A 27,882-nucleotide genomic window follows, 5' to 3' on the forward strand; every position below is an offset into this window, starting at 1 on the left:
TTACAACGTTTCCCAAAAACAGTTTTTTTAGAGCAGTTTTCAAAATCAGTTCTGTTTTGGAACTTGAAACTTTCTCTACCTAATTTTTGTGTTTCCAAATATTTCTTAAAAAATAACTTTTCTTTGTGGTACTTTATTTTCAATCATTCTCATCTTTGTAAAATTATTTTTTAAAACAACCCCTGAAAAATAAGTGAAAACAATTAAAATATATTCTTAGAAAAGACCCTATTTCAAAACAATTCTCAAAATCTATTTTGAGAACAATTGATAACCAAATGTATGTTCGTGTTTGTTTTCGCTCTCAAAAACAAAAAATATTGTTTAGAAAACTTCCCGAACATAGCCTTGATTTCTGGATTGGGTGCATTCAGGACTGTTGACTGTTTCACCCACTAGACATAATCAACATCAGGAGGTATCACTGTCCTGTTTAGGATTTTGTCCTCTTTTTTATCAAGCAAAATGGGTGCAATGAAAGTCTTTGTCAATGTTGGTGATAATGGGAGGGCTGTTGATGAGAAAGAGAAAACTCATGTCCTTGAGCTGCAAAGCTGTTGATGAGTGGCTTTACCAGGCTCAAATACCATTTAGAGGGCATGAAGGGAGATGTATCACCTTGTGGAGAAGTTCCTGCAAATGTCAAGGCTGATGAGAGAAAAGATACTTGAGTTGAAAAGGGGGAATCTCAGAAAGGAAATCGAGAAATTGAACCAGCACAATCTCTAGTTGAAGAGGAAGTCCTTCCTTAAATCAAAGAATGTCAAGCAAGAAAAGTTGGAACCATTCAGAATTCTAGTTCAGGTGTGGAGAGCAAGCAAAAAAGGGCCCTGTATCAAGGGTCGACGATTTCATTTTTAGTTCGAAGAATGGGTTCGGAAAGAGCTAGTTGTGATAGAAAGGAAGAGGATATACAGTCAAGGCAAGCCAAAAATGCATTGACAGTTTTTTTTTTTTAATGAAATGGGCACTGATTTTACTGCTCCAATCTCAAGGGGCTTCTACGAAATTTTTAACCGTATCCTCAGTTGCCATCAGGTTGAGTGCGAATTTCCTAGCTATCAGGAGCTCAAAGTTTGGATCCTTCAATATAAGGTGAAAGAGATGCTACATAATGTGCATGGGATTAGAGATACATGGGCAATCACGTGGTCTAACATCATAGTAGATGGGTGGAAGGATGAGAAGGGAAGAAACTTGATGAACTTCTTTGTTGATTGCCCCAGGGGTCTAATTTATCTTATTTTATGTTACGTTTCAGCCTTGATTGATGATGTTGATGCCTTAGTGCTGTTGTTTGAACAAGTTATTGAGGATGTCGGGGTGCAAAATGTTGTGCAAATTGTTTCCCATTCTACATCAGAAGGTATGGAAGCTGTGGGCCATAGTTTGGTGGAGAAGTACCAAACAGTGTTTTGGAGAGTTAGTGCATCTCATTGCATAGAGATGATATTTGAGAAGATTGGGATGATGGGTAACATTAGAGAGATATTGGACAAAGCCAAGACTGTCACACAAGGTTCATACACAGCTATGCAGCAGCTCTGAACCATATGAGAAATCATACATGTGTCCATGACCTGGTGAAAGCCTCCAAGAGTAAGTTAGCAATTCTCATTTTGACTCTACTGAATATAGCCTCAGAAAATTGGGGTTGGAGAAAATGCTTATCTCATCTGAGTGGGAGACCTCATGCTGGGCTTCCAGAAGAGAGGCGAAGAGGGTAGCTGATATTATGGTGGATCCCTATTTCTTGAGTGGAGCTGAGATGTTCCTAAAGCCAACTGTTCCTCTGGTGGGTGTTCAATGCTCAATCATTGGGGGTGATAAAGACAGTGCCCATTTCATACAAAAATCTGCCAATGCATTTCTTAGCTTGCTTTGAGGCTGTATCTTCTCCCTCTCAGTCACAGCTAGCTCTTTCTGAACCCATTCTTAAAACTGAAAATGAAATCATTTTGTTGACCCTTGATATGGGGTGTTCTTTTTTTGCGTGCTTTCCACCATCTGAACCAACATTCTGAATCGTTCCAACTTTTCTTTGCTTGACATTCTTTGATTTAAGGGAGGACTTCCTCTTCGAAGTAAAGATCATCAGAGACAGACATGTAACATATGTGAAACATGGATGCAGTGAAGGAAGATATTGCAGAGGAATTTGAAAATAATGAATCGATACATGCCATTTTGGAAAATGATTGATGAGATTTGGAACAATCATCCATATGGTGCTCTTAATGCTGCAGCTAATCACTTGAATCTGAGAATCTTCTATTCAAGGGAGTACAGTTTTGATAAGGAGGTTTTTGAAGGTATTAAGTGCTGTGTTGAGCATATGGTACCTGATGGACACATCCAAAATGAGGTATGGTCACAACTTGACCAGTATTTGATTTTGGGATGGGAAGAGCCATGGACGGAAGAAATGATATTCATCCAGGTTAGAGAAATATATTCCCTTTGATTATTCAGATCTGCACATCCTAAATGGAATGAATAGATGAGTTTCTATTTACACGTATCGGAAGATTTGAATTAATAATTAATTCCATGTTTTTGTAAATATTATTTATTTTGTATAGCTGTCATACAAGTGTAATAGCTGTATTCTAGAAATCTGGTTGTTATTGGAATAGGATAGCTGTGTTCCTTATTGGTTGTGATTTAATCAATTATCGTATATGATTTAAGGTCTTGTACTACTTCAAAAAATAATAGAGATCATATTTATCCTCTTCTTCATGGTATCAGAGCCAATTGATACCTGACTTATGTTTCCATTATTGGCATGCATTGCTGAGAAAATCTTCTTTGTGCCTAGCCTTCATCATCCTTGCTATCTCTGGCCTTCATGTCTATTCTCAGAGTTATTGCTGATATTCTCCTTCTGGTCTTAATTGTTATGCTTGTACTGTCATTTTCTTGCTTTTTTTTGCTTTGGTTCAATTCCTATCCTAATTACCTAAGATATCATAAACATTAAAACCATTGTTCTGTTAATCCCATTCAGAATATAGCTTCATTTTTTTTGACAAAAATCCTACCTTCTAAATCACTATTATGAAATTGAATTGCTTAAACTTAATGGATTGGTTCCAATCACGAAGCTATTCTCGAAAAGCAAGGGAAAAATGAAATACATGGTAGGCACTATGTCACCACCGGCTATAGAGGATCCCAAGTTTTGAGTATGGGAGCCAGTAAATTCAATGGTGATGTCCTGGTTTACTTCACTCAATGCAACCAGAAACCAGTATGACCTATATCTTACTAACCTCTGCCAAGGGCATTTGGAGGGTAGTCACTCAAACATATTCGAATGGAGGTGTAGTAGCCTGGTTGTATGAACTGAAGTGACAGATCATCTCTACTATGCAAGGTTCGAGAGTTTCACCTGGTATTGCAATACTCTTGATCTTTACCAGGATGTGGAGATGGGACCAGTGGTTGATATGAAGAAGGTGAAAAAATATGAAAGAGGGGAAACAGATTTTTGTCTTGCTGGTTAGCCTCAATTGACAGTATTATCAAGTCTGCATGATTAAGTTTGTGGGCAGATTTTGGGAAATTAACCTTTTCCATATTTTAGAGAGGTATTTGCTGATATGTGAGCAGAAGAAGTTGAAAGGGTGTGATGCTTGGAAAATTAGAACATCCAACACCTAAGAACTCTGCTTAGTAGCCATTAAACTTGTTTTTAAGGTTGTTTTATAGGCGGGAAATTACAAAGGAGAGGGAAGGAGACTTGTGGATAAGGACAAGATATGGTGGGACTATCACCACAACCAAAGATTTGCTGAAAAATTCATGGAGAACTGCAATATTGGAACAAATTTTCCTAATAGGGAGCTGTTGGAAAGGGAGGAAACTAGTTGAACAAACCTAGGCAAGCCCATCAAAAGGTGGTGATGGAAGACTCCGAAGAAACCTTTCTAAGCAAGAATGGTCTAGAGAGGTTAAACAAGCTGCACACCCAATTTGAAAATCAAACTGTTGGCTCCACTCCAATTTCAGGTTCCCTTTTTGTTGCTCAATCAAGTAGTATCTATGCTTTGAATTCTTCTAAAGGCTGTCATTTGATACTTGGATCATTGATTCAAGTGCATAAGAGCATATGTGTAGTTTTTCACATTGTTTTCTACATATTAAACTTCTTTTGGAAAGTAAATAATTAAGGTTGTTGATGGGTCATTTTCTTCCATAGCAAGTTAAGGAATAGTTCAATTAATTGCTACTTTGGTCCTAAAATCTATTCAACATGTCCCTGAATTCACTAAGGAGTTGTCCTATCCGTAGGAAAACTCACTAAAGACCTTCATTGTTCTATTGTATTCACCTGTCGGCTATATTTTTCAGGACTCTGATGGAGATGATGATTGAGCAATGCTGAATTGAAAGTTCTACTAGTGGTGTCAGGCTTCAAGACTTGGTTTCCACGTCCTCTCCAAAATTGGTCCAAATTTGGCTTTGGCATAGACATATAGGACATCTGCCTTTTCTTTGTTTAAATATTGTTCCCATCATTGTTTGAAATCATCATCATTAGTAATTTTACTTTTGAACTTGCCAAACAGATTGTTGAATATAATGAATTTATAGTGTACAATCTTTCCTTTTTAATATAGGTCACATGTATGGTAGTTAGGACTCCTAGCCTTGTATGTATATATTTTCTCAATTGTAAGTAGACAGAATATGAATGAGAATCAAGGTTTTCTTATCTCTCTCTCTCTTAACATGGTATCAGAGCCAAGGGAGAAAACCTAATTCTTTCCAGTTTCCCCGTGTCATCAATTCCAGGAAACCTTCCTGTGACCGTGTTTCATTCCGGTCACCTTTCCCAGACCCCAAAGCTTTCCGGTCGGTCGAATCGTCATCAGAAAACATTCACCGTCGGCGACTTTTCCGACGACGTCTTTTTCCCACAACGCAAGGAGCGCTTGGAGGAGATCTCCAATTTTTCCCAAAGCACCGGAGCCAGAAAACTACCCACGCACCGGCCACGCGCGTTTTTCCGGCCGGCGACTGCATCTCACGCGCCGGCGTGTGAGCCACTTTCCGGCGACGCGCTTTCTCCTCCAGCCTCGCCTGACGCCGACTAGCCACCCTTCATACCTGTTTCTGCCATCCGAGCCTTACACGTGCCTCTTTTGGGGTTCTTTTGCCTCCGCGGGCCCTCCGAACAGTTTTTCCGGCGTCCTCCGGCTATTTTTTCTCAACCCCAATCCCTGCACGTGCCTTGGGAAGTGTTCCTCTACCTTTCCAGTGGTGCTAAGGTTGTTTTTCTTTTCCATTTGGTCTCTCACACGGGCGATTCTTCGGTTTTTCCTTCTTCAGCCGCATCTGAAGCCGTATTAGGGCTCTCTTCGATCCAAATATACTTCATTCTCCAGATAAGTGGATATGGCTACTAAAACTTCCATTTTTTCCTCTGTCATATCTGGATCTCCTATGATTACTTCGGAGAAATTGGTTGGCAGTGAAAATTATCTTTCTTGGTCTGCCTCTGTTGAACTTTGGTTTATGGACAAGGATATGAGGATCACTTGGTTACACAAGAGGCAGATATCCCTGAGATTGAGTGCGTACAGTGGAGAAAGATAGATGCCCAGTTATGTAATGTATTATGGCAATCAGTTGATCCCAAGATCCTTCTTCATCTTCGGGCCTACAGAACTTATTTTAAATTTTGGACTCAGGCCAAAGGATTATACACGAATGATATCCAACGTCTTTATAAGGTGGCTTCTGCTATTGTCCATATCAGCCAACAGGACTTGGATTTATCTACTTATATTGGCCAGATTGCCTCTCTTAAGGAGGAGTTCTTGACTGTGATGCCTCTTACTCCTGATGTTGGGCTTCAACAAACACAGCTTGATAAGCTCTTCATGGTCCTTACTCTTATTGGCCTCCGTCCGGATCTTGAGCCTGTCCGCGATCAAATTCTTGGTAGTTCATCAGTTCCGTCTTTGGATGATGTGTTTGCTTGCCTCCTTCGTATCTTCTCCACTCAGACTTTGCCATCTGATAGCATTTTAGATTCTTCTGTGTTAGTTTCTCACACTACCTCTCGAGGAGGACGCAGTGGTAACCGAGGTAGAGGCCAACGTCCTCATTGCACCTATTGCAATAAACTTGGCCACACTCGCGATCGTTGCTATTAGTTACATGGACGGCCTCCTCGCACTGCCCATGTGGCCCAGTCCTCTGATTCTCAGCTGCCTCAGCCTCTGAGCTTCTCCGCATCTCAGGCATCTCAGGCTTCTGTTGCCTCTGTTGCCCAGCCTGGTAATGCTTCTGCCTGCCTACCCACACATCTTCTCTTGGACCCTGGATTCTAGATTCTGGAGCTTCTGATCACCTATCTGGTAATAAGGATCTTTTCTCCTTTATTACTACTACCTTTGATTTACCTACTGTTACCTTAGCTAATGGTTCTCAAATTGTAGCTAAAGGTATTGGTTTGACCCTTCCTCTGCCTTCTCTACCTCTCACTTCTGTCCTTTATACTCCTGAATGTCCTTTTAATCTTATTTCCATCAGCAAAATCACTCGTACTCTTAATTGCTCTATTACCTGTTCTGATAAATTTGTGACCTTGCAGGACCGGAGTACGGGGAAGACGATTGGCATAGGACGTGAGTCTCAAGGCCTCTATCACCTCACCTCGGATTCATCTCCTACAGTTTGCATTTCCACTGATGCTCCTCTCCTCATTCACAGTCGTTTGGGCCACCCTAGTCTCTCCAAGTTCCAGAAGATGGTCCCTCATTTTTCCATTTTGTCGTCGCTTTCGTGTGAGTCATGTCAGCTTGGGAAACATACTCGTGTCTCGTTCCCAAAGCGTTTGAATAATCGGGCAAAGTCTCCTTTTGAGCTTGTCCACACTGATGTTTGGGGTCCTTGTCGGACTGCGTCTACTTTAGGATTTCAGTATTTTGTCACTTTCATTGATGACTATTCTCGATGTACTTGGTTATTTTTAATGAAAAATCGAGCTGAGTTATTATCTATTTTCCAGAAATTTTATGCTGAAATCCAGACCCAGTTCAATATTTCTATTCGTGTGTTACGCAGTGGTAATGCCAGGGAATATTTCTCAGCCCCATTTACTTTATTTATGTCTCATAATGGGATTCTTCATCAGTCTTCTTGTGCTCATACTCCTCAACAAAATGGGGTAGCTGAACGCAAGAATCGACATCTTGTTGAGACAGCTCGTACTATCCTCCTCCATAGTAATGTTTCTTTTCGTTTTTGGGGGGACGCTGTTCTTACCGCTAGTTATTTGATTAATCGTATGCCCTCCTCTGTTTTACATGATCAGATTCCTCATTTCCTTCTCTTCCCTGACCAACCACTTTATTTCTTTCCTCCTCGTGTCTTTGGTTGTACTTGTTTTATTCATATTCTCACTCCTGGATAGGACAAGCTTTCCGCTAAAGCCATGAAGTGCCTCTTCTTGGGATATTCCAGACTTCAGAAGGGTTATCGCTGTTATTCCCTTGAGATTCATCGATACTTTATCTCCGCTGATGTCACTTTCTTTGAAGACTCACCATTCTTTTCCACCACTTTTGAGTCTCTTCCTGTTTCTGAAGTCTTGCCCCTTCCCATTGTCTCCCCATCTGATGTTGTGTCTCCTCGACCACTTCAGGTTTATCATCGTCGCCCTCGTGTCGCTGCTCCTCTCCCTTTTGCTGAGGCCCCTGTTGACTCACTTCCTATCCCTTCGGCTTCTCCTGCCCCGGTTCTGCCTTCTCCTGATGATTTACCCATTGCTATTCGGAAAGGTACTCGCTCTACTCGTAATCCTCATCTTATTTACAATTTTTTGAGTTATCATCGATTATCTTCACCTTATTCTGCTTTTGTTTCTGCTATATCCTCTGTTTCTCTTCCAAAGAGCACCCATGAAGCTCTTTCCCATCTAGGCTGGCGACAAACAATGGTGGATGAAATGGATGCTCTGCACTCTAATGGCACTTGGGATCTTGTTGTTTTACCCTTTGGTAAATTTACAGTTGGTTGTCGTTGGGTCTATGCAGTAAAGGTTGGTCCTGATGGTTAGGTTGATCGCCTTAAGGCCCGCTTAGTTGCTAAAAGCTATACTCAGGTTTATGGTTCTGATTATGGTGACACATTCTCCCCTGTTGCCAAGATTGCTTCTGTCCGCTTGCTTCTCTCCATGGCTGCTATGTGTTCTTGGCCTCTTTATCAGTTGGATATTAAAAATGCCTTCCTTCATGGTGATCTTGCTGAGGAAGTTTATATAGAGCAACCTCCTGGTTTTGTTGCTCAGGGGGAGTCTGGTTTAGTGTGCAGGTTATACCGTTCTCTATATGGCTTGAAACAATCTCCTCAAGCATGGTTTGGCCGTTTTAGTTCTGTTGTTCAAGAGTTTGGCATGCTTCGCAGTACAGCAGACCATTCAGTTTTCCATCATCATAACTCCTTGGGGCAGTGTATTTATCTGGTTGTTTATGTGGACGACATCGTCATTACAGGCAGTGATCAGGATGGTATTCAGAAACTAAAGCAACATTTTTTTACCCACTTTCAGACCAAAGACTTGGGGAAACTCAAGTATTTCTTGGGAATTGAGATAACTTAATCCAATTCCGGTGTGGTCCTTTCCCAAAGGAAGTATGCTTTAGACATCCTGGAAGAAACTGGTATGTTAGTTTGTAAACCGATAGACACACCTATGGATCCGAATGTCAAACTTGTACCAGGACAGGGGGAGCCTTTAGGAGACCCTGGGAGATATTGACGGCTCGTAGGTAAATTGAACTATCTCATCATTACTTGTCCAGACATTTCTTTTCCTGTGAGTGTTGTTAGTCAATTCCTATAGTCACCATGTGATAGCCATTGGGATGCCGTAATCCGCATTCTTCGATATATCAAAAGAACACCAGGCCAAGGTGTGTTGTACGAGAACAGAGGTCATACTCAAGTTGTTGGTTACACAGATGCAGATTGGGCTGGCTCACCCAGAGATAGACTTCCACTTCAGGGTACTATGTTTTTATTGGAGGTAATCTAATATCTTGGAAGAGTAAGAAACAAGATGTAGTGGCCAGATCTAGTGCTGAAGCTGAGTATCGAGCAATGGCTTTGGCAACATGTGAACTCATATGGTTGAGACATCTTCTTCGAGAGTTGAGATTTGGAAAGGATGAACAGATGAAACTCATTTGTGATAACCAGGCCGCATTACATATTGCATCCAATCCAGTCTTTCATGAAAGGACCAAACATATTGAAGTTGACTGTCACTTCATTAGAGAGAAGATTGTATCAGGATGTGTTGCTACAAGTTTTGTTAATTCAAATGATCAACTAGCAGATATCTTCACTAAATCTCTCAGAGGTCCTAGGATTAAATACATTTGTAACAAGCTTGGTGCATAAGACGTATATGCTCCAGCTTGAGGGAGAGTGTTGAATATAATGAATTTATAGTGTACAATCTTTCCTTTTTAATATAAGTCAAATGTATGGTAGTTAGGACTCCTAGCCTTGTATATATATATTTTCTCAATTGTAAGTAGACAGAATATGAATGAGAATCAAGGTTTTCTTCTCTCTCTCTCTTAACACAGATCACGTTTGATAAATACTCCTAATGTTTTTTCTGCTTTTGTTAAACTCGCTTTGATGCTTGAGTTCCTTATCACATCATAAATATTTTTACTATTCGATGAATTGTTACTTTTATGGATGATTGCATTCGTTCAACTTGAGCTTATCTCATGAAATCCAAATCTGAAGTTTCATTGAGTTCCTTATCACAAGACAAATTTTTGGTTTTTGTTGGATTGTTTTTATCATAGATGATTGCATTCATTCAACTTGAGCTTGTTTCATGAAATTCAAATATGAAGTTTCATTAATCTTTCCTTTCTTTCACAATCTTAACTGCATTCAATTTGGGGCAAAAATACACATGCTCATATTTGAAAATGGAAAAGATGATTTTAATTAAAACCTAAACATTTATCTTTAAAATGGGGATATTCTTCATCATTCTTCTTGTGTAGGCACTCTTTAACAAAATGGGGCCACAGAATTAAAAAATGGACCTTTATTAGAGGTTGCTTAGTAAGTTATTCTCCAAATGAGAGGTTTAAAAACCAACTAGGAGGAAGGTATGCTATCAGCTACCTAACTAATAAATCAGATGCATTCTTAAGTCCTTGAGTTCAAATCTCCCATGAATAAACTTGCTCCTTTTTCTCCAAGTTTCCAAGGGATTGGGAATCCATCTTTAAAGGTATCATAACCATTTGAGGGATATAAATGTTATCACCCTTCTACAAGAAAAAAATATGTTACCATGGATGTTACATTTGTAGGAAACCAACTTTATTTTGGGGACACCTATGTTCAGGGAAAGAATGACTATATGAAAGATAACTGGTGGGATTTGATTAGTAGCAATAGCTTCCAAATTTGAGTTTCTCATTCTTGAGAATTTTTTTTTTCAATCTTCCAATCCAAGTATCGCACTTGACAATCCTCTACTAAGTTCATCCACTCAAAAAGAGCTTCTATTATACCTTCTGTCTTTTGAAAATCTACCTATGGGTATTCTAATACCATGCCTTTATCACTAAGTTCTCTAGACATGAAATTCTAACAACATTCCAAGAGACCTTGAGCCTAAGATCATTGAAGGAGGTTATAAACGAGGAAATGCTAACATTAGATAAAACCGAGACTTAGGAGATTGCAACTTACCAAAGGGAATTAGGTGTAAATGGATCTATACTATTAAATACAAAGTTATGGAACATTCAAGAGGTATAAGGCTAGGTTAGTTGCTAGAGGGTACACTTGGTCGTATGATGTTGAGCACAGAGAAAACATTTGCTCAAGTGGCAAAGATGGAAAATATCAAAATTTTGTTATTATTGTTTTCCCACTTGGATTGGCATTATAACAATTTAATGTGAGGGATGTCTTTCTATAGAAGAAGAGAGATGAAAGGAATAAAAGGTATAAAATTCTTTTCCTTGATGTTCAACTTGTACAAAGACCCACATGTATATAAAAATTCCTAGCACCAAAATTCGGAACTTTCCTAACCTAATTACACTAGATTTCATTGATTATTGGATTGCTTAATTCTTTCCTCAGTTACAAAATCATGGTTCTCCTAATTTCATTTTTCCACACTCCTTCCCAAGCTAGTAAATAGATATTTTCCTAGCTTGGATATACTTGCTTGAAACGTTGTACTGCTTAAATCTTTTGTGAGTATATTTGCAAGTTGACGGTCAGTAGAGACATAAGGAGTACAAATCAATCCATTATCTAGTTTCTCCTTAATAAAATGTTTGTGTATCTTTGTGTTTTGTTCGATCATGTTGCACTGGATTATGTGCAATAGTGATTGTAGATTTGTTCTCTCAGTAAAGTTTCATTGGGTCATCCCATTTAATCTTCAAATTTTTTAAAATTATCTTCAACCATAGTAGTTCAAAAATTCCTTTGGGCTATTGTGCAAAATTCTGTTTCTAGATTAGACCTTGCCACTAAACTCTATTTCTTACTTCTCCATATCACCAGATTCCCACCAAGAAAGGTGCTACCTAGTGGTTGATCTTTTGTCAATCATAGATCCAACATAATTTGCATGTGTATGTTTTAAGTATTAGTCTTGAGTTTTGTGTAAATATGATGCCCTTTCTTGGAGACTCCTTAAGATATTATAACATTTAGTTAGCAGCTTGCAGATGAACCTTTTTTGGATTGTGCATGAATTGACTAATCGTACTCATAACATATGCTTCATTCGGTCTTATGTGAGAAAGATAAATGAGTCTTTCTACTAGATGTTGATACGTCTCTCTATCTACTGCAACATCTTCCTTAACCTCTCTAAGCATATGATTAGGATCTATTGGTGTGCTTGATGGTTTACATGCCAACTTCTTTGTTTTCTTGAGAAGGTTTGTTGCATATTTCTACTGAGAAATAAAAATTCCTTGCTTAGAATGTGCAACCTTGATTCCTAGGAAGTATTTCAACCTTCCTAACTCTTTAATTTCAAGTTCCTTGGTTAAGCATTGCCTCAAAGTATGTCTCTCATTTTCATCATTTCCCGTCTTGATGATGCCATTTACATATACCAGAAGGGCTATAACTCCCCTTGAATCTGAATGCTTGATGAACAATGTATAATCTCCTTGACTTTGTCTATATCCTATGTTTTTCATCACTTTAGCAAACCTTCTAAACCACGCCCTTGAAGACCGTTTCAGCCCGTATAGAGCTTTCCTCAATTTATACACCTTTTTAATAACTACGTCATTTCCAAATTTAGGACGGAGTTCCATTTAAATCTCTTCTTCTAGATCTCCATTCAAAAATGCATTTTTGACATCGAACTGTTGTAGATCCTAGTTATAATTTGTTGCCAAATTCTGACTCTTTTCATTTTGGCAATCAAGGCAAATGTCTTTAGATAATCCAGACCATATGTTTGATCGTATCCTTTAGCCACCAATCTTGCCTTATACCTCTATAATGTCTTATTTGCTCTATACTTAACAATATAGATTCACTTACATCCCATTGGCCTTTTTCCTGCAGACAAATCTACCAACTGCTGAGTTTTATTCTTCCCCAGGGCCTTCATTTTTGCATTCATGGCTTGTCTCCAAGTTTCATTAGATAAAACCTTAAATAAAGTGGTAGAAATATAAAATATTGTTCGAACTTGTAAGAAAACTCTTGTGAGATGGAGACAACTTTTCGAATGACACAACATGGGAAAGTGGATACAGAGGGCGTTTAGTGCATTCCCTTGTTCCTTTCCTAATGGTAATAGGAAGGTTTTGATTTATGGGTTTTTTAGACTGAAGTTTTGATTGAATTTATAAGGGAGGATGAGAGACTATTACTTCATTTCTAGAAGCCGGTTCAAATTCTTGAATTTGTATAAGTTTAGGGATTGCAACTTACTTCCTCGAGTACACTTTGCCAATCATTCGATTTTCAGGAGTAGGCTCAAGGGATGACGACTCAGGTTCAAAGGAGGGTACATATATTGGATTGGACACTTTTGGAAGGTTAATGAGAAAGAGGTCAATGAGAAAGAGATCAATGAGAAAGAGATCAATAAGAAAGAGATCAATGAAACAAGAATCTCAATCTTTGTCTTTTTCAATCGAATTCCCCCTTGAAGATAAGAAGTGGGAAAATAAGACTCACTTCGTTGAAAGTAACATCAGCTAAGATAATTTTTTTTTTGGATGGTGGATGGTAAGATTTATATCCCTTTTATTGATAAAAAAAAAATCCCTTTTGAGTTAAAGAATATTCCACAAAAAAACATTTGATTGCTCTTAGGTCCAATTTTCCCCTGTTTGGACTATGAAGATGTACTAAGGACACACATCACAATATCTTAGGAATGAGATGGTTTATGATTCTTGTATTAGGATAAAATGATGAGAGTATTTCCATGAGACTTTTGAAACCTAAGACTCTAGGAGGTAATCGATTTATGAGATGTATGGTGTTTATGATGGCTTCCCCCCTAAAAGATTTAGACACATGTTTTTTGAGTAAAAAGTTAAGTGTTGTATCAAGGAGGTGACCATTTTTCCTCTTAGTAACTCCATTTTGTTGTGGGGTGTTTACACATGATGACTCATGAATTATTTCCTCATGTTGAAAGTATGGAGTTAGGACTTGATTGAAATAATCTTTGAGATTGTCGGACCAAAACCTCTTGATAGTGACACCAAGCTAGTTTTATATCATATTATGGAAATTTAGGAGAACAAAACTCACATCAAATTTGTGTTTAATGATGAAGATCCAAGTGACCCTAGTACAATCATCGATCCAAGAGAACTTTGTTAGAAAAATCCCTAGCACACTTGTCTTTTGTTATGTGATGAGTTGTGACAAGGGGGTAACGATGATGGTTTTGTTGAGGTCTCGACTGCTATAAAATTGTTTAAATTTTATATTATGATTATATTAAGTTTTATTTTTTATTTTTATAAGAAACAAACAAATGCATTAAATTAAGGATAAAGAAATATAAAGAAAGGATGGGGAATCCTTCCAAAATACAACAAACTAATAAGAAAATATGTTGAAGCATCCAAAGTACTAAGTAAACTTATACAAAGTAAAGTACTGCATGAGAACATACAAAAAACAACTCATAGCTCTAGTATTTGAATTATTTCCTTCCAAACAATCTTTACTTACTAACCCGCACTTGTCGAATTACACACTGAAAATCTATCAAGCTGGACCACATTAAGGGGAATGCCCTTAAATGCTGTGCTACAAGAAGCCCAAAAGGAGGCAAGGAAATGAATGATATCCCAAAGAGCCTTTAAAGTCCTTGTCTTGTCCAAAAAAAGCCTAGCATTTCTTTCTCCCCAAACAATCCAAATCAAAATGAGACATAGTTTGCCAAAGAACCTTGCCTCTAATGGAGCTTTCCAATCCCTTATATGAGATGGTTATCATATCACAAATACTTGTAGAAGGAATCCAGTCCAACTTAGCTTATCTAAAAAGTTTGTGCCATAGCCCCAAAGTGAATGAACAATGTAAGAAAAGATGATCCAAAGTTTCTATGCATGCTCTTCTAAAGTTATTAATGGTGACCTAAAGTTAGAAGCCTTGTTGAAGGTATAATGTTTTTTAAAAATGGTGACCTAAAGTTAGAAGGCTACCTTAATACAGATTGGGCAGGTTCTATTATATATGAAAGATCAACAGTAAGATATTATATGTTTCTAGGAGGAACCTTGTCAACTTGAAAGAGTAAGAAACATTCTGCCCGTGAAGTGTGGAAGCTGACTTTATAGTTATGGCTCAAGACAACACTAAAAAACATCTCTCTCTCTCTCTCTCTCTCTCTCTCTCTCTCTCTCTCTCTCTCTCCCCCTTGCTTTGACGGTGTTGTTTTTGAGTTGGTTAATATTAGATGGTTTTCATTTTAATATGCACTATCATCTTCACTTCGTTTTAAGATGTCATATGATTATTGACATTGCGTTTAGCAAACTTACTATTTATCTATTAAAAGTACAAAGGATTGATCTTGCTTGTGTTCCATATATCCTGTGTGCCACTCTTAACGTACAAGCCTTTTAATGCTAATGTTCATTTTGTCTAGGAAATTTATGAAACACTTCAAAGCTTCATTAACACCAACCATTTGATTGGGACTGACAGTGAACTATAGTTATCACTCTGGCACCATCTGTTGATGCTTTATCAAGTCAACTCTGTGTGGGAGCTGCTGCTGCAAACAAGCCAAAAATGAGATTGATCCTGAGCTCCATGAGTGTTTTGTAGTGGCCATCAACAAATTTGATGGGTCTGAAAGTGAGTAAAATATTTCTCCTTCTGGCAGGCAAGTCGGGCTTAGTTCTTATTTCTTTATTAGGAAGACAAGTTGTAAGACTAACCCTGTAGCATGAATGCACTAAGCACTAATCAAGTTGGACATGAAAGTGGAAGGTTTGTCCATTTATCAAATGAAATGGTACTTTCAAGTATTAAAATTGAATTTTATGTTTCTCGATTTGAGCCTACAGTGTCACATAATAATTTATTTATTTATTTTTTTCAGAAATACGAGCTTGCTAAGCATGGCAGAGAGAAATGAAGGTAATGAATGCATTGTGCGAGAAGTTATTCTTACAATCATAAAATCTTCATCACTCTCTGGAAAAGGAAAATTCAATATTGTTTTCAGCATTGATATTCAACCATCTCTCTCTCTCTCTCTCGCTTTCTCTTTCCTAAGTCTGTATCTTTTATTTGCTTGGCCTTCCTGAGAACCTTTACCACTGTTTCTGGTCTTGTGGCCACTGGTGTTTCATTTTGCTTGTTGAGATCATCTAAACAATGGTCCGTTATCTAATAACACAATGGGAGTACAATTGAATCTTTGCAATTGTAGAAGAGAGATTGAAGAATAAAAGGTAGAAAATTCTTTTCCTTGATTCTTCTTCTTTCAATCTGTACAGAGACCCGTACATATATACACATATTCCTGGCGCTGAAATTAGTAACCTTCCTAACCTAATTACATCCAATCCCTTTGATTATAGGATTGTCCTAATTCACTTCCCAATTACAATATTATACAGCTTCAGCTTTCTAATTTCATTCTTCAACAGTAATGTTCTTTTTTATTTTAATGCAGTTAATTAAAAATTTAAACTTTACTGTTAGATTTCTTATAATGCTGTCAACTAACATTCGCTTTGATTGCCTTATCATGTATTTGTGTTTACACGTTCATGCTGATTGCTTGACTGTTATAATTTTTTGATGATAGCTGGTTTGTTGCAACCATACCTAGAATATGGTATTGGCTTATGGGGAAAGGAAGTCAAATTCTTGTGGTCAAAATAAAAAACACTTGGTAGCAATGCTGTAAATCTAAATTGCACAAGAATAGGTACACATTTTAGAATTCCTTGGAGCCTTGAAAAACATTCAAGTTCCACAGGAAGACAAATTTCTTCATTAAGTGGTTAAAGGTGATTTATTTGTTCCCTTTTAGTTTTTCTCATCAATATTTGCCTTATCCAAGGGGCTGCTAAGCAAGACCAATGAGGCAAGGACTGGCAAACTAGAATAAACTGCAACTAGTGTGCTCACTTAGTAAGGAGTGTGCTCACCAACTTTTTCTCCTCACTTAGCATGAGGGCTCACACCAAGGGAGCATTCTCAATGTAGTTTGTTTTTCTGTTCTGGTCCTTGTTTCCCAAGTAGAAGTTCATCCAAGAATATGTTCTCTTGTTGAAGGAGCCTAAAATATTTCTATTTTCAACAGTTTCCACTCAAATTTATCATCTTCAATTTGATGAAGGACTCAATACCATTGCAAATTCAGCATAATATTTGGAACTTTGTATAGAAACTGAAAACAATGATTATTTGTATCTTTTCAACTTTTGTGTTGATGAGAAGGAGAGGTAATAGAATTTGAAATGATGCTCTATATAGATGAAATTTGAAATTACCTATTTTACAATATAGATAAGATATTAGATATATTTTGTGAATTAAATAGCATTATATTTATTTATGGTGGTGGATTCCCCTAATATAAATAGCCATTTTATTTATTAATATTAGTATCAATTAATGATAATTGTAAAATTTAATTTGAATAATTTTATGAAATGGGAGAGATTTAAGGACAAATAATCTTGTGATTTTGTTAATAAATAGGATATAGGTAATATAAATATTTTAATAAAATTAAAAAGATTGTTATATAGTGTCTTATCAACTAGTCCATTAAAAAGGCAATGGCATTTACTCTGCTGAATTGGATTTGGGTGGCACCTCCAAAAAACACAATTTTTGAATAGAAATGCTGATTCACAATAATTATTCAGGATTTTTTTCTTAAGCAAGAAGAGATTAGAAGATGATTGTATAGGAGGGAGTTTCAAAATTGAAAAATTTGAAATACATTGAAGAAGTTGTACAAAAAAATCTGAAGGTGGACAAAAATTTTTGAGAAGGGGTGATGAGTTGCAGAAGATGATGGTTTTGGGTTTTTTGTTCATTAGCATAGCCAAAACCACTGGCTGAGCTGGTTGTTTTGTTACTCTTAGGTTACAGAGAGGTGTCAGGGGGAGCATTGAATGGGTTTGGAACTGGGTTATCAAATTTCACAAAGTTGGTCTGTCTCTATCTCTCTCTTTTTCCCTCTTTTTCTTTATCTGTGAAGCATGCAAACACATACTTGTACAAAACCCACAGAAAACACCATCAGAGGGTTGTTGAGAAAACTCCACCGGCCTTGTTTCTAACGCCTTCATTTCTTCTTCTCATCTGTCTTATTCAGTCAGTGCAATTGTTCTCTTCTCTTCTCTTCCCGTCTCTTCTCCTCTTCTCTTCTCTTCTTTGTATTTTCATTCCTCTGGTAATTTTTTTGAACTTTCATTGTGATTTTTGTGGCTTGTTGGTCTCTGGTGTGTATGTTTCTTATGTATTGCAGATTGATTTATTATTATTATTATTTTGAAATTTTTAATGTGTTTAGCTGCCTGTTTCATCTATTCAATCTATGTCAATGTGTGTGTACTCTCTTTGATCCAAATAGAGGCTTAGATCTGCCATTCTTCCCAGCATTACAATGGGAAAAGTGGTAACAACATTTAGTCCTATATTTGCTGCATTCTTTTTAACCATAGCACTACCTATTGCCATCTATTTTTGATGTTTAATCTAGTTCATTTAGAACCCCAAATTACTCCATATTCCAATTAAATGTTAGTAATTCTGGATAAATTGTGACTTTTTTCTGCATAAATAGTTGTATTGCAATTAAGTCTTAGATTAATCTCCATAATTAGCATTTCAAATAGGATTTAAGCATAGATTGTTGTGGATCTCCTATGTTTTGGATTTCATTTTCTATCTTAATATTTTTTTGTTTCTGTTTTGTTCTTCTTCAAAAAACTCGTTTTGTTCAAAATGAAAGAATTATGAGCATCTTTATTATTATTCAAGATTATGAACCTTGATCTCATAGTGGTTTCACTTTTTCTTGTTGTTCTATTGGATATATATATATATATATATATACTTGGATTAAAACACCTACAAATGTTATTCCCAAAGAACAATTTGATTACCACTCAAGCAAAAAGCCATTATAAAAGTAAAAATGCTTTTATACTTAGTTGGGGACCATTCTTTTGCTTTTTGTGTAATAATAAAATTTCGCAATTTTTTACTGTGTTTTCATGGCAGATATATTTAAGTTGTTTTTTGTTTTGTATCATTTTTGCTTTGTGCATTTTAAGTAAAATGTGTAGGACATCATCATACTAGCCTGGATTTTACCCTGGTTGAACCCTCTGCATTTCATATGTAACAGTCTGTTTCAATTACCATAGTCAAATTTATGGTTTGTTGGTAACATTTGAAATTTTTTGTTTCTCCTGAAGAAACGTCTAAAGTTCACTCTTGTGGATTTTCAGATTGTGTGCATTCAGTGGACTGCCGTCATTTTTGGGCATATTTTCTCATAGTTTCATTGGTTGGAGAGATTATCTGCATTCTAGAACCGACTGGTTGTTGTGAAGTTATCAGCTTCCAATTCAGAACAAGAAGAATGGCCACAAACGAAGTCTCTGCCAATGTTCATGATCATGGGAAGGCTGTTGATGAGCAAAAGAAAAAGGCTCAATGCAACTACTGTGGTAAGGTGGTGAGTGGCTTTACCAGGCTCAAATACCATTTAGCAGGCAAAAGGGGAGATGTATCAGCATGTGGAGAAGTTCCTGCAAATGTTAAGGAACTGATGAAAGAAAAGATACATGAGTTGGAAAGACGGAAACTCAGAAAGGGAGTCGAGAAAATGAACCCACCTGATCTTTCTTTGAAGAGGAAGTCCTCCCTTGAATCAAAAAATGTCAAACAAAGAAAAGTTGGCAATATTCAGAGTGCTGGTTCAGACAGTGGAAAGCATGCAAAAAATGACCCTGTATCAAGGGTCAATGAAATAGTTTCATTTTCAGTTTTAAGTATGGGTTCAAAAAAAGCTAGCTGTGACAAGGAGGGAGAAGATATACCTGTAAGCCAAGCTAAGAAATGCATTGGCAGATTTTTGTATGAAATGGGCACTGATTTTAGTGCTGCAACCCCTACAAGCTTGCGCAGAATGATTAATGGCATCCACAGTTGTCATCAGGTTGAATATGAGTTTCCTAGCCATCAGGAGCTGAAAGGTTGGATCCTTCAGGATGAGGTGAAAGAGATGCTACATCATGTGCATGGGATTAGAGATACATGGGCAACCACAGGGTGTAGCATTGTAGTAGATGGGTGGAAGGATGAGGAGGGAAGAAACTTGATGAACTTCCTTGTTGATTGCCCTTGGGGTCCAATTTGTCTTAGATTATGTGACATTTCAACCTTGTCTGATGATGTGCATTCCTTGGTGTTGTTGTTTGAACAAGTTATTGCGGAGGTCGGGGTTGAAAATGTTGTGCAAATTGTCTCCCATTCTGCATCAGAATGTATGGCAGCTGTGGGCAATAGTTTGATGGACAAGTACCCAACATTGTTTTGGACAGTCAGTGCATCCCATTGCATAGAGATGATGTTGGAGAAGATTGGGATGATGGGCACCACTAGGGTGATACTGGATAAGGCAAAGACCATCACAAGGTTCATATACAGCCATGTAATGGTTCTGAACCTTATGAGGAATCATACACTTGTCCATGACCTTGTGAAACCCTCAAAGAGCAAGTCAGCCATCCCATTTTTGACTTTACAAAATATAGTTTTAGAAAAAGGGAGGCTGGAGAAGATGTTTATCTCATCTGAATGGAAGACCTCATGCTGGGCTTCCAGAAGAGAGGGGAAGAGGGTAGCTGATATAGTGCTGGATCCCTCTTTCTGGAGTGGAGCTGAGATGGTTCTAAAGCCAACTATTCCTCTGGTGGGTGTGCTATGCTCGATCATTAGGGGTGATAAGGGACAAATGTGTTACATATATGAAACAATGGATGCAGTGAAGGAAGACATTGCAGAGGAATTTGAAAATAACGAATCCCAATACATGCCCTTCTGGGAACTGATCGATGAGATTTGGAACAATCATCTGCATAGTGCTCTTCATGCTGCAGCTAATCACTTGAACCCGGCAATCTTCTATTCAAGGGACTACAATTTTGATAAGGAGGTGTTTGAAGGTATTAACTGCTGTATTGAACATATGGTACCTGATGAACACATCCAAAATGAGATATGGTTGCAACTTGAACAGTACAAGGATGCGGAAGGTGATTTTGGGCTGGGGAAAGCCACTGAGAGAAGAAACATTTTTCATCCAGGTTAGAAAAATATATCATTTTAATTGTTACAACTTTTGCTACTTTGAATCTTCCATAAGTGAGATTTATTTATTTAATTTACTTTTGGGAGGGAAATTTTCTAATTTATTCCCTGTTAATTTATCTGCAGCCTTGTGGTGGTCCAATTATGGAGGACATTGTCCTGAGTTACAAAAATTGGCCACTAGAATTCTAAGCCAGACATGTGATGGTGCTTCAAGATACAAGCTCAAGAGGAGTTTGGCTGAGAATCTACTGGCAAAAGGAAGGAATCCAATAGAGCAAGAGCGATTATGTGATCTCACCTTTGTGCATTACAATTTGCACTTGCGGAATGCTGATTGGAGCACATACACTGACACTGAGTTTGGGGAGATTGACCCAATGAATGACTGGATTGTGTGGGAAGGACCTTCCACTTCTCAATCAAATGCTGAGCCCAGGTATGATAAACATGATTAATAATAAAATGTTGACTTAGGAAGCCATGTATTTTCTTGATAGAACACCTTCTGTTTTGATAAATATATTCTATTGGATGTTATTTAGATCAAATCGAACCTTCAAATTTCACTAATTCAAGGACATAGTATTTAGGACAGGTAATCATTCATAAAGGAATTTAATTTAATTTAATTTCTTTCCTGGTCTATGACTAGAAAGGAGGAAATTGCTTCAATGTTCTCTAACCTCTTGTTACATATCATCTGTTTTTCATGTGGCTTGCAACTAGAAATTATTGCTTGGATGGAATCAACATTATCGCAAACTAGGATAGTCTGATTATTTTTTCAATATATTTTTTTTTTTGTTCCTTGTTTTTTTTGTTTACAAACCTACAGTTGAGTTACTATCAAATTATTGAAATAGTAAAGGAAAATTGCTTTAAGAATTATATGCTATTTGCATTCATTGGTATTTGTTTGCAATAGCGCCTATTTGTTTGCAGTAGCCATTACACTAATGCAACCAATTTCACTATTTTCTGTTTTTCTTAGGGCTTGTGCTTTCTTCTTAAGTTTCCATGGAATCTCATTCTCCTGAATAGCAATATGGTGTGTCCCATGTCTATCGTCACACAACTGATTCCATGTGATTTAGAGGGAGGTCTTACCGAAATGCTATGCTATTCTGGTAGCTCTCACTGTACATGTGTAGCAACCCTTTTTATTAGGCTTATAATCTATATATTTATACTGAATTTACCTATCAAAAAAGGGTAAAGATAAATTGGCTAACGTGTTAAATGATAGGTTGTTTGCTTTCTTTTTGTCCTCAAGAAGCTATCTGTGCAACTTTCAATTATAAAACGGGTATTTGGTTTGTGTTAATTTTATTTCCAAATTTACTCATTTTTTAAGGAAGTGATTCATGGAACTTCTGTTGTTTTTTACTTGATGAAAGTGTCATGGTGAGAACTTTGCACCTATATTCCTTGAAAGTTGAAAATCTAAAATGCCTCTACACTAAGGCATAGTTAAAGTATGAAAGGGTTAGGGTTAGGCTTGGGTTAGAAAAATACCAACCCAAAGTTATTTAGGGTTGGTACGTGTTACTGAAATGGCTCTACACCAGGGCATGGGCAAGGTATGAAAGGGTTAGGGCTGGACTTAGGTTAGGAAAATACCAACCCAAAATTATTTAGGGTTGGTATGGGTTAACAGCTCGTTGAAGGAGAGGACAATCCGCTGAAATTTAAACCCACATATTATTATGTATTTATTATTTGTTAATTGTATTATTTATTATTTTATTTAAAACATGAAAAAAAAAATATAAAAGGATAATGAAAGAATTATAACTTTATCATTTTTTAATTATATAAGACTAATAAATTTATCATTCTTGTTTAGCTATTAAAATATTTTTAAATATTGAAACTTGAGTTTAAAGTTATCATTTATATTAAATTAGTAATTAATAATATATTTTATGCCTTTGAGACTTACTTGATTTTTAAAATTTTATTTTATTTTTACATTTTATAATTTTGAACTAAGTATTTTATTCATAAGAATTTTGTTTCATAGCTTGTGAAAACCAGTGGGAACCGATAGAAACCCAAGTCGCTGATGAATTTGGTGTGGATTGAGAATTTCCAACCCAACCTCGGGATGGCTTTGGCGTGAGTTGGACATATTCATAGGTGGGTTTGGCGTGGGTTAACCTTCTAACTTGCCAATGCACCTTTTTATTGATGTCAAATGATTGGCTGAATGAGTCATAGGCTTTTGATTGCAAAGTAACTATTGGAATCTCGAAAGGGAAATAATCTTCCTAAATTTAGTTTGTCGAAAGTACATGGAGTTTAGGTCTTTTTTTTTCTTTTCTTTTTTTTGTTTGAAGTCTATTAAGACTTTAGATGTGTTAGCATCATTTGTCTTTTAAGTCAAATCCCATTTGATGATATATTGTCTAAATACAAAATGTATTTTTTTTTATCTTAAATCTATTGAATGATACTTTTACATGAATTTTTATTCGAAATTCTGAAAAATTTAGACTTACTCAAACTTTAGGTAAAAAAAATCAAAAACTTCCTTATCATTGGAATCTGCTTTAGTTGTTACATTAATTAGGGCACATTTTTATGAGAGGGTGTAGGATCAGGGTTCAAAGTATCAATTGAGTCCAGTATGACCTGGCCGAGTCAAATCCGCCTCGGCTAGGTTCGAGATGATTTTGATACCCAAGTTATGATTCCAATATTTTTTTTTTTTGATTGGAAATGACAAAGGCATATATTGATAAAAAGGAAAGTACAAGAGAAGGATGAGGAATCCTCCCACCAAAGAAAAACAAATCTACAATGAAACAAAAGCGAGAAAATACAAGGTAGATACAGGCAACTGCTATGAATTAGGCCACCCCAATGGAGTTGCACGCCGCTAACCAATCAAGGAGTATCACATTAAGGGGAATCCCCTTAAAAACCTTAGAACAAAAAGCCCATAGAGAAGCAAGGAAGTGAATCATGTCCCAAAGGTTCTCTGAATTCCTTGTTTTATCCTCAAAGATCCTTGCATTTCTTTCCCACCACACCACCCATAATAAAGCGATGCACGCAGCTTGCCATAATACAATCCCTCTCTTAGAAGATCCAAACCCATTAAAATTGGTAGAAAGCATGTCTCGAATGCTCCTAGGAGGGACCCAATATATCTTTGTTAACTGAAATAGTCTGTACCACAACCCCATCGTCAGAGGGCAATGAAGAAAAAGATGATCTACTGTTTCTCCCTGCTTCATGCACAACATACAAATGTCGGGACTAAGTGCTTTGTAGGGTCTTCTCAACTGTAGCATGTCATTAGCATGTCATTAGTTATGATTCCAATATTGAACACTTGCTCAGTGCTAACTTGCCTTGAATCATCGGATTCAATCGATTTTTTGAAAAAAAAAAAAAAACTCATTTGACTTGATTGAGTTTCTAATTCAAACCCAATACTCCAAATTAGTTCATAAATCCTTCTTCTTCATCCACAAAATAACCCTTCTTCATTTCTTGTTGGTGCTATTGTGGTGATTGAAGCTTGAGAAGCGATGATCTGACATTGATGGTTTCTCATCCTCCAATCATTGGCTTCTAATCCTTTTTGTTATTGGTGACATCTTGGATGGTATTGGATTTTTACTAGCGATGGATGACATCTCATTAGTGCCTTGGCTCTTCTTGCATCCACATCTCCAACTGTACTTCATGGTGATGACCTTGGAAGCTTGAGAACAAGATTCACCCTTAATTGGAGAAGAAGATTTAGATTGGGTATTGGGTATTTTATTATACATCAATAATATATATGGTATTATATTATAGTATTTGGTATTAGATTATACAACATTATGGATTAGATATATGGGTTGAGGATGGGGTTTCAAAAATATATATGGAATGGGGATATTATATGGCTGTGCATAAAGTTATGAACATGAATTTTTATGTGGCTATAAATACAAATTGTTAATACATTAATTGACATATAATTAATTTTATTATACTTCCAAATTGAGGAAAAAAAATTGCATAAAAGAATATCATTTAATATATTTTAATCATTAATTAATAAAAATATAATTGTTTTATCATATTCTTTTTTAATTTTTTGGGCTATTAAATTACCATATTTTGTGTACCACCCGATGCTAATCCGAGTTACCGAAACTGATGTGCCTCAATACCTTCGAGTCAATGATTGATACCACAACTTGGAAACATGTGTGGGATCCTTACTTCATGGATCTTCTTTTCTTCCTTTAAACTGCCTCATTTGTCTTATCATTTACACATTTTATGTTTCCTTTGTAGGGTAGGCAATTGGAAGAAATTTGAAACTTCTTAGAATGAATATTTTCATTTTGTTTTCTTTAAGCAACAAGATTTGGAAAATGGAAGAGAACTATGACTTCACCAAGAGTCTTTCTTGGCTTTATATAATAATATGGATGCAACTTATGGCATTGATATGAAGGTCACAACATCTTCCTTTATGTTCGGTGAAGAAGTCATTCTCTCATTGAAGCCAAGTCATAATGAAGCCGGTGAGGAGATGGAGGAAATGTTATTATGACATCAACTGGTGGTAGAGTTTGGAAGTGGGAAGTTGTTGATAAATGACACTACTTTGAAATTTGGCCTAAAAGAATTAGAATATGGATGAGAAGAAATATTTTATTGTTTGAAAAAAAGTTGGATATTAATCAAGCAACAAGCCACTCATCAATTTTTTTACAAAAATCTTGCTCTTACAACTTTTGGTAACTTATTCATCGATACCTGAAAGGTTTCCTTAATGTGCAAATTACCGGCTTGTCATTTCTAATAGACTAGATCTAGGACAAGTGATCAAGATGAAGCCAAATTACTCTAAGCAAGGGAGCACCATTGGGAAGAGGTTATAGACTGGGAATATGAACTCAATGGAGGAAGAAGAGCTTTTGACATTTTTAAAACAAGACTCGCTTCACCATATCATAATGGGATATAGGAGCTCTTAAAGATTTGGCTCTCACAATGAGGTAACAAGAAAAATTTTTAGTTGCAACTATGGTTGCTTTAGATCATTGAAGATTTGTCTCATTCAATTCCTTCCATAAACTGGAAAATTAGCATAACGGTTTGTATTTTACCCTTATTGTTCTCTCCATGAATTAACCTTCTTTAGCAACAAGCAAAGGTTTCCATAAATAACAAAGGCAACTCCTAAGAAACACCAAAGGAGGAAATTAAAAATGTAGTAAACTTAGGGTTTTAGCCATCTTATAATGAATAGGCAAGTGATTTACGAATTCCTCATTTTGTTTCCACACACAACATTGATCAGCTTTGCACAAGCAACATTGATTGCTTGTGCACAACCAACAACAATTGGCTCAAAATATACTCACATTTTGGTCCAAGATGAGATTTTTGTCTAAAATATCTCAAGCAATTAAATCAATCCTGGAAGTAGCAACAAATCTCTAGACCTTCCTTTGTGGAAAAGAAATATTGATACTTAGATTCAAAGCCTTATGGTAGGATTTCATAGAGAAATGACTACCTTTTTTACTTCTAAACTAGCTTTTCCCTTTTATATGAATGCAATATGACGTCATAAGTATAATACAAGAAAGATTCTACAGACCTCAACTCTTAATAAGCTTTTGATGAGCCTCAGGATTCAATGACCATGATTACTTTGTATATTCCAATAATCACAAATTTGGGAAGTGATCATCAAGAGGAATCTCCCACATTGAATATAATGATTAAAATTTTTGTTTCTGGCCTATTACCCACCAAAAATACTAGTTAAAGGATGGAAGGTGTTCCATCATCTATTGCTTCTCTGTATTTTTGAATTGGGCCACCACGTTCATTACTAAACTTCTCCATAGCAACCTTCCTCAACAACTTTTTTTTAATATAGCAAAACTATAAAGGTGCTTTTTTATTTTTGCTTTCATCTTTTAGAAACAATATATTCATTCCATTGAATTGATAAGTAAAATAGAAGAATGAGAAGCCCTTCCAAAATATATAATGCTTATAAAAGAAAAAGAAAAAGAAAAAGTATGTTGTCTACATTCCTTTAGAAAAAACAAAACAAGTTTTATGATTTAATGAGTGTAAATTGATATAAAAGACAACAATTGCAATGAGATGGTAAAAAATCCCCTATGAATGACAACGTTTGCTCTACTTTTTATTGATTGTAGGTTTCATCTTGATTAGCTAATTGTGTTACCCAAGAAAAATAATATCCCAATCTTTAGAATTCCAAAAATTAGCAAATCCATTGGTTGAGCGACCACAAATCTCTCTACCTTTTAGACAACTTTAGGAAGACCATAATAGAATCTCCTTTGACATATAGATTGGATAGACATGTAATCTTGACTTCCTATAAATCCTCTAAAACGAGAACAATCTCGGTCTCAATAGGTAAAGATCCTTTAACATGTTTAAAACAAACTAAAAAATGTCTATCAAAGAACCTCTTATCTCAAGTTGTTATGGGTAATTAAAGAGTATCTATCAAACTTAATTTTATTTAACCCATTTAAGATGGTATCCAAATAGGATGTCTCCTTAGCTAATCATATAGAACAATAAACATGGTTACCAGTTCCTATTAAGTATTGTCTCTAATATAGATTTATTTGCAATCTCACATAGAAAATTGATTAAAATGAGATAAATAATTGGACATTTATGCTATAGCCTTCCTGTTGCAAAATTTTAGCCATCTAACAATATTATTAGTATCTTAGCATAGATGCTCAAGATGACCTTGTGCCATAAATTGTCACTTTCTATGGAGAACCTCCATAACCATTTCCTTAAGAGGGCTTTATTGCTCAAGAAGATCCTATGAAGCCTGAATTTAAAATCTCATCCCTTTTGGGTTTACATACCTAATCCTAACCAATGTGGTGGTCTTTCTCCCAATCTTTCAATCCTAGAGGATACTTTTAGTAAAATCTTGACTGTAGAAAGCAAGAAAGTGTGAACAAGTGACAAACATATTTA

The 27,882-nt window shown here is 36.3% G+C and overlaps 1 protein-coding gene across 1 annotated transcript in view; it reads left to right on the plus strand.

Annotated features, from left to right (window-relative positions):
* Window positions 1-257: 257 nt before the first annotated feature.
* The window catches only part of LOC117922719, a 37,566-nt gene continuing 9,941 nt past the window's right edge, over window positions 258-27,882 (plus strand). The window contains exons 1-5 of the mRNA XM_034840917.1: window positions 258-2,440; window positions 15,164-15,535; window positions 15,623-15,660; window positions 19,005-20,867; window positions 20,998-21,310. Coding sequence (XP_034696808.1) covers window positions 15,642-15,660; window positions 19,005-20,867; window positions 20,998-21,310 — 2,195 coding nt within the window. The 5' untranslated portion in view covers window positions 258-2,440; window positions 15,164-15,535; window positions 15,623-15,641. The remainder of the gene's footprint in view (window positions 2,441-15,163; window positions 15,536-15,622; window positions 15,661-19,004; window positions 20,868-20,997; window positions 21,311-27,882) is intronic.

This window comes from Vitis riparia, chromosome 9 (genome assembly GCF_004353265.1).
Source record: "Vitis riparia cultivar Riparia Gloire de Montpellier isolate 1030 chromosome 9, EGFV_Vit.rip_1.0, whole genome shotgun sequence".
In the NCBI taxonomy this organism is placed as follows: Eukaryota; Viridiplantae; Streptophyta; class Magnoliopsida; order Vitales; family Vitaceae; genus Vitis; species Vitis riparia.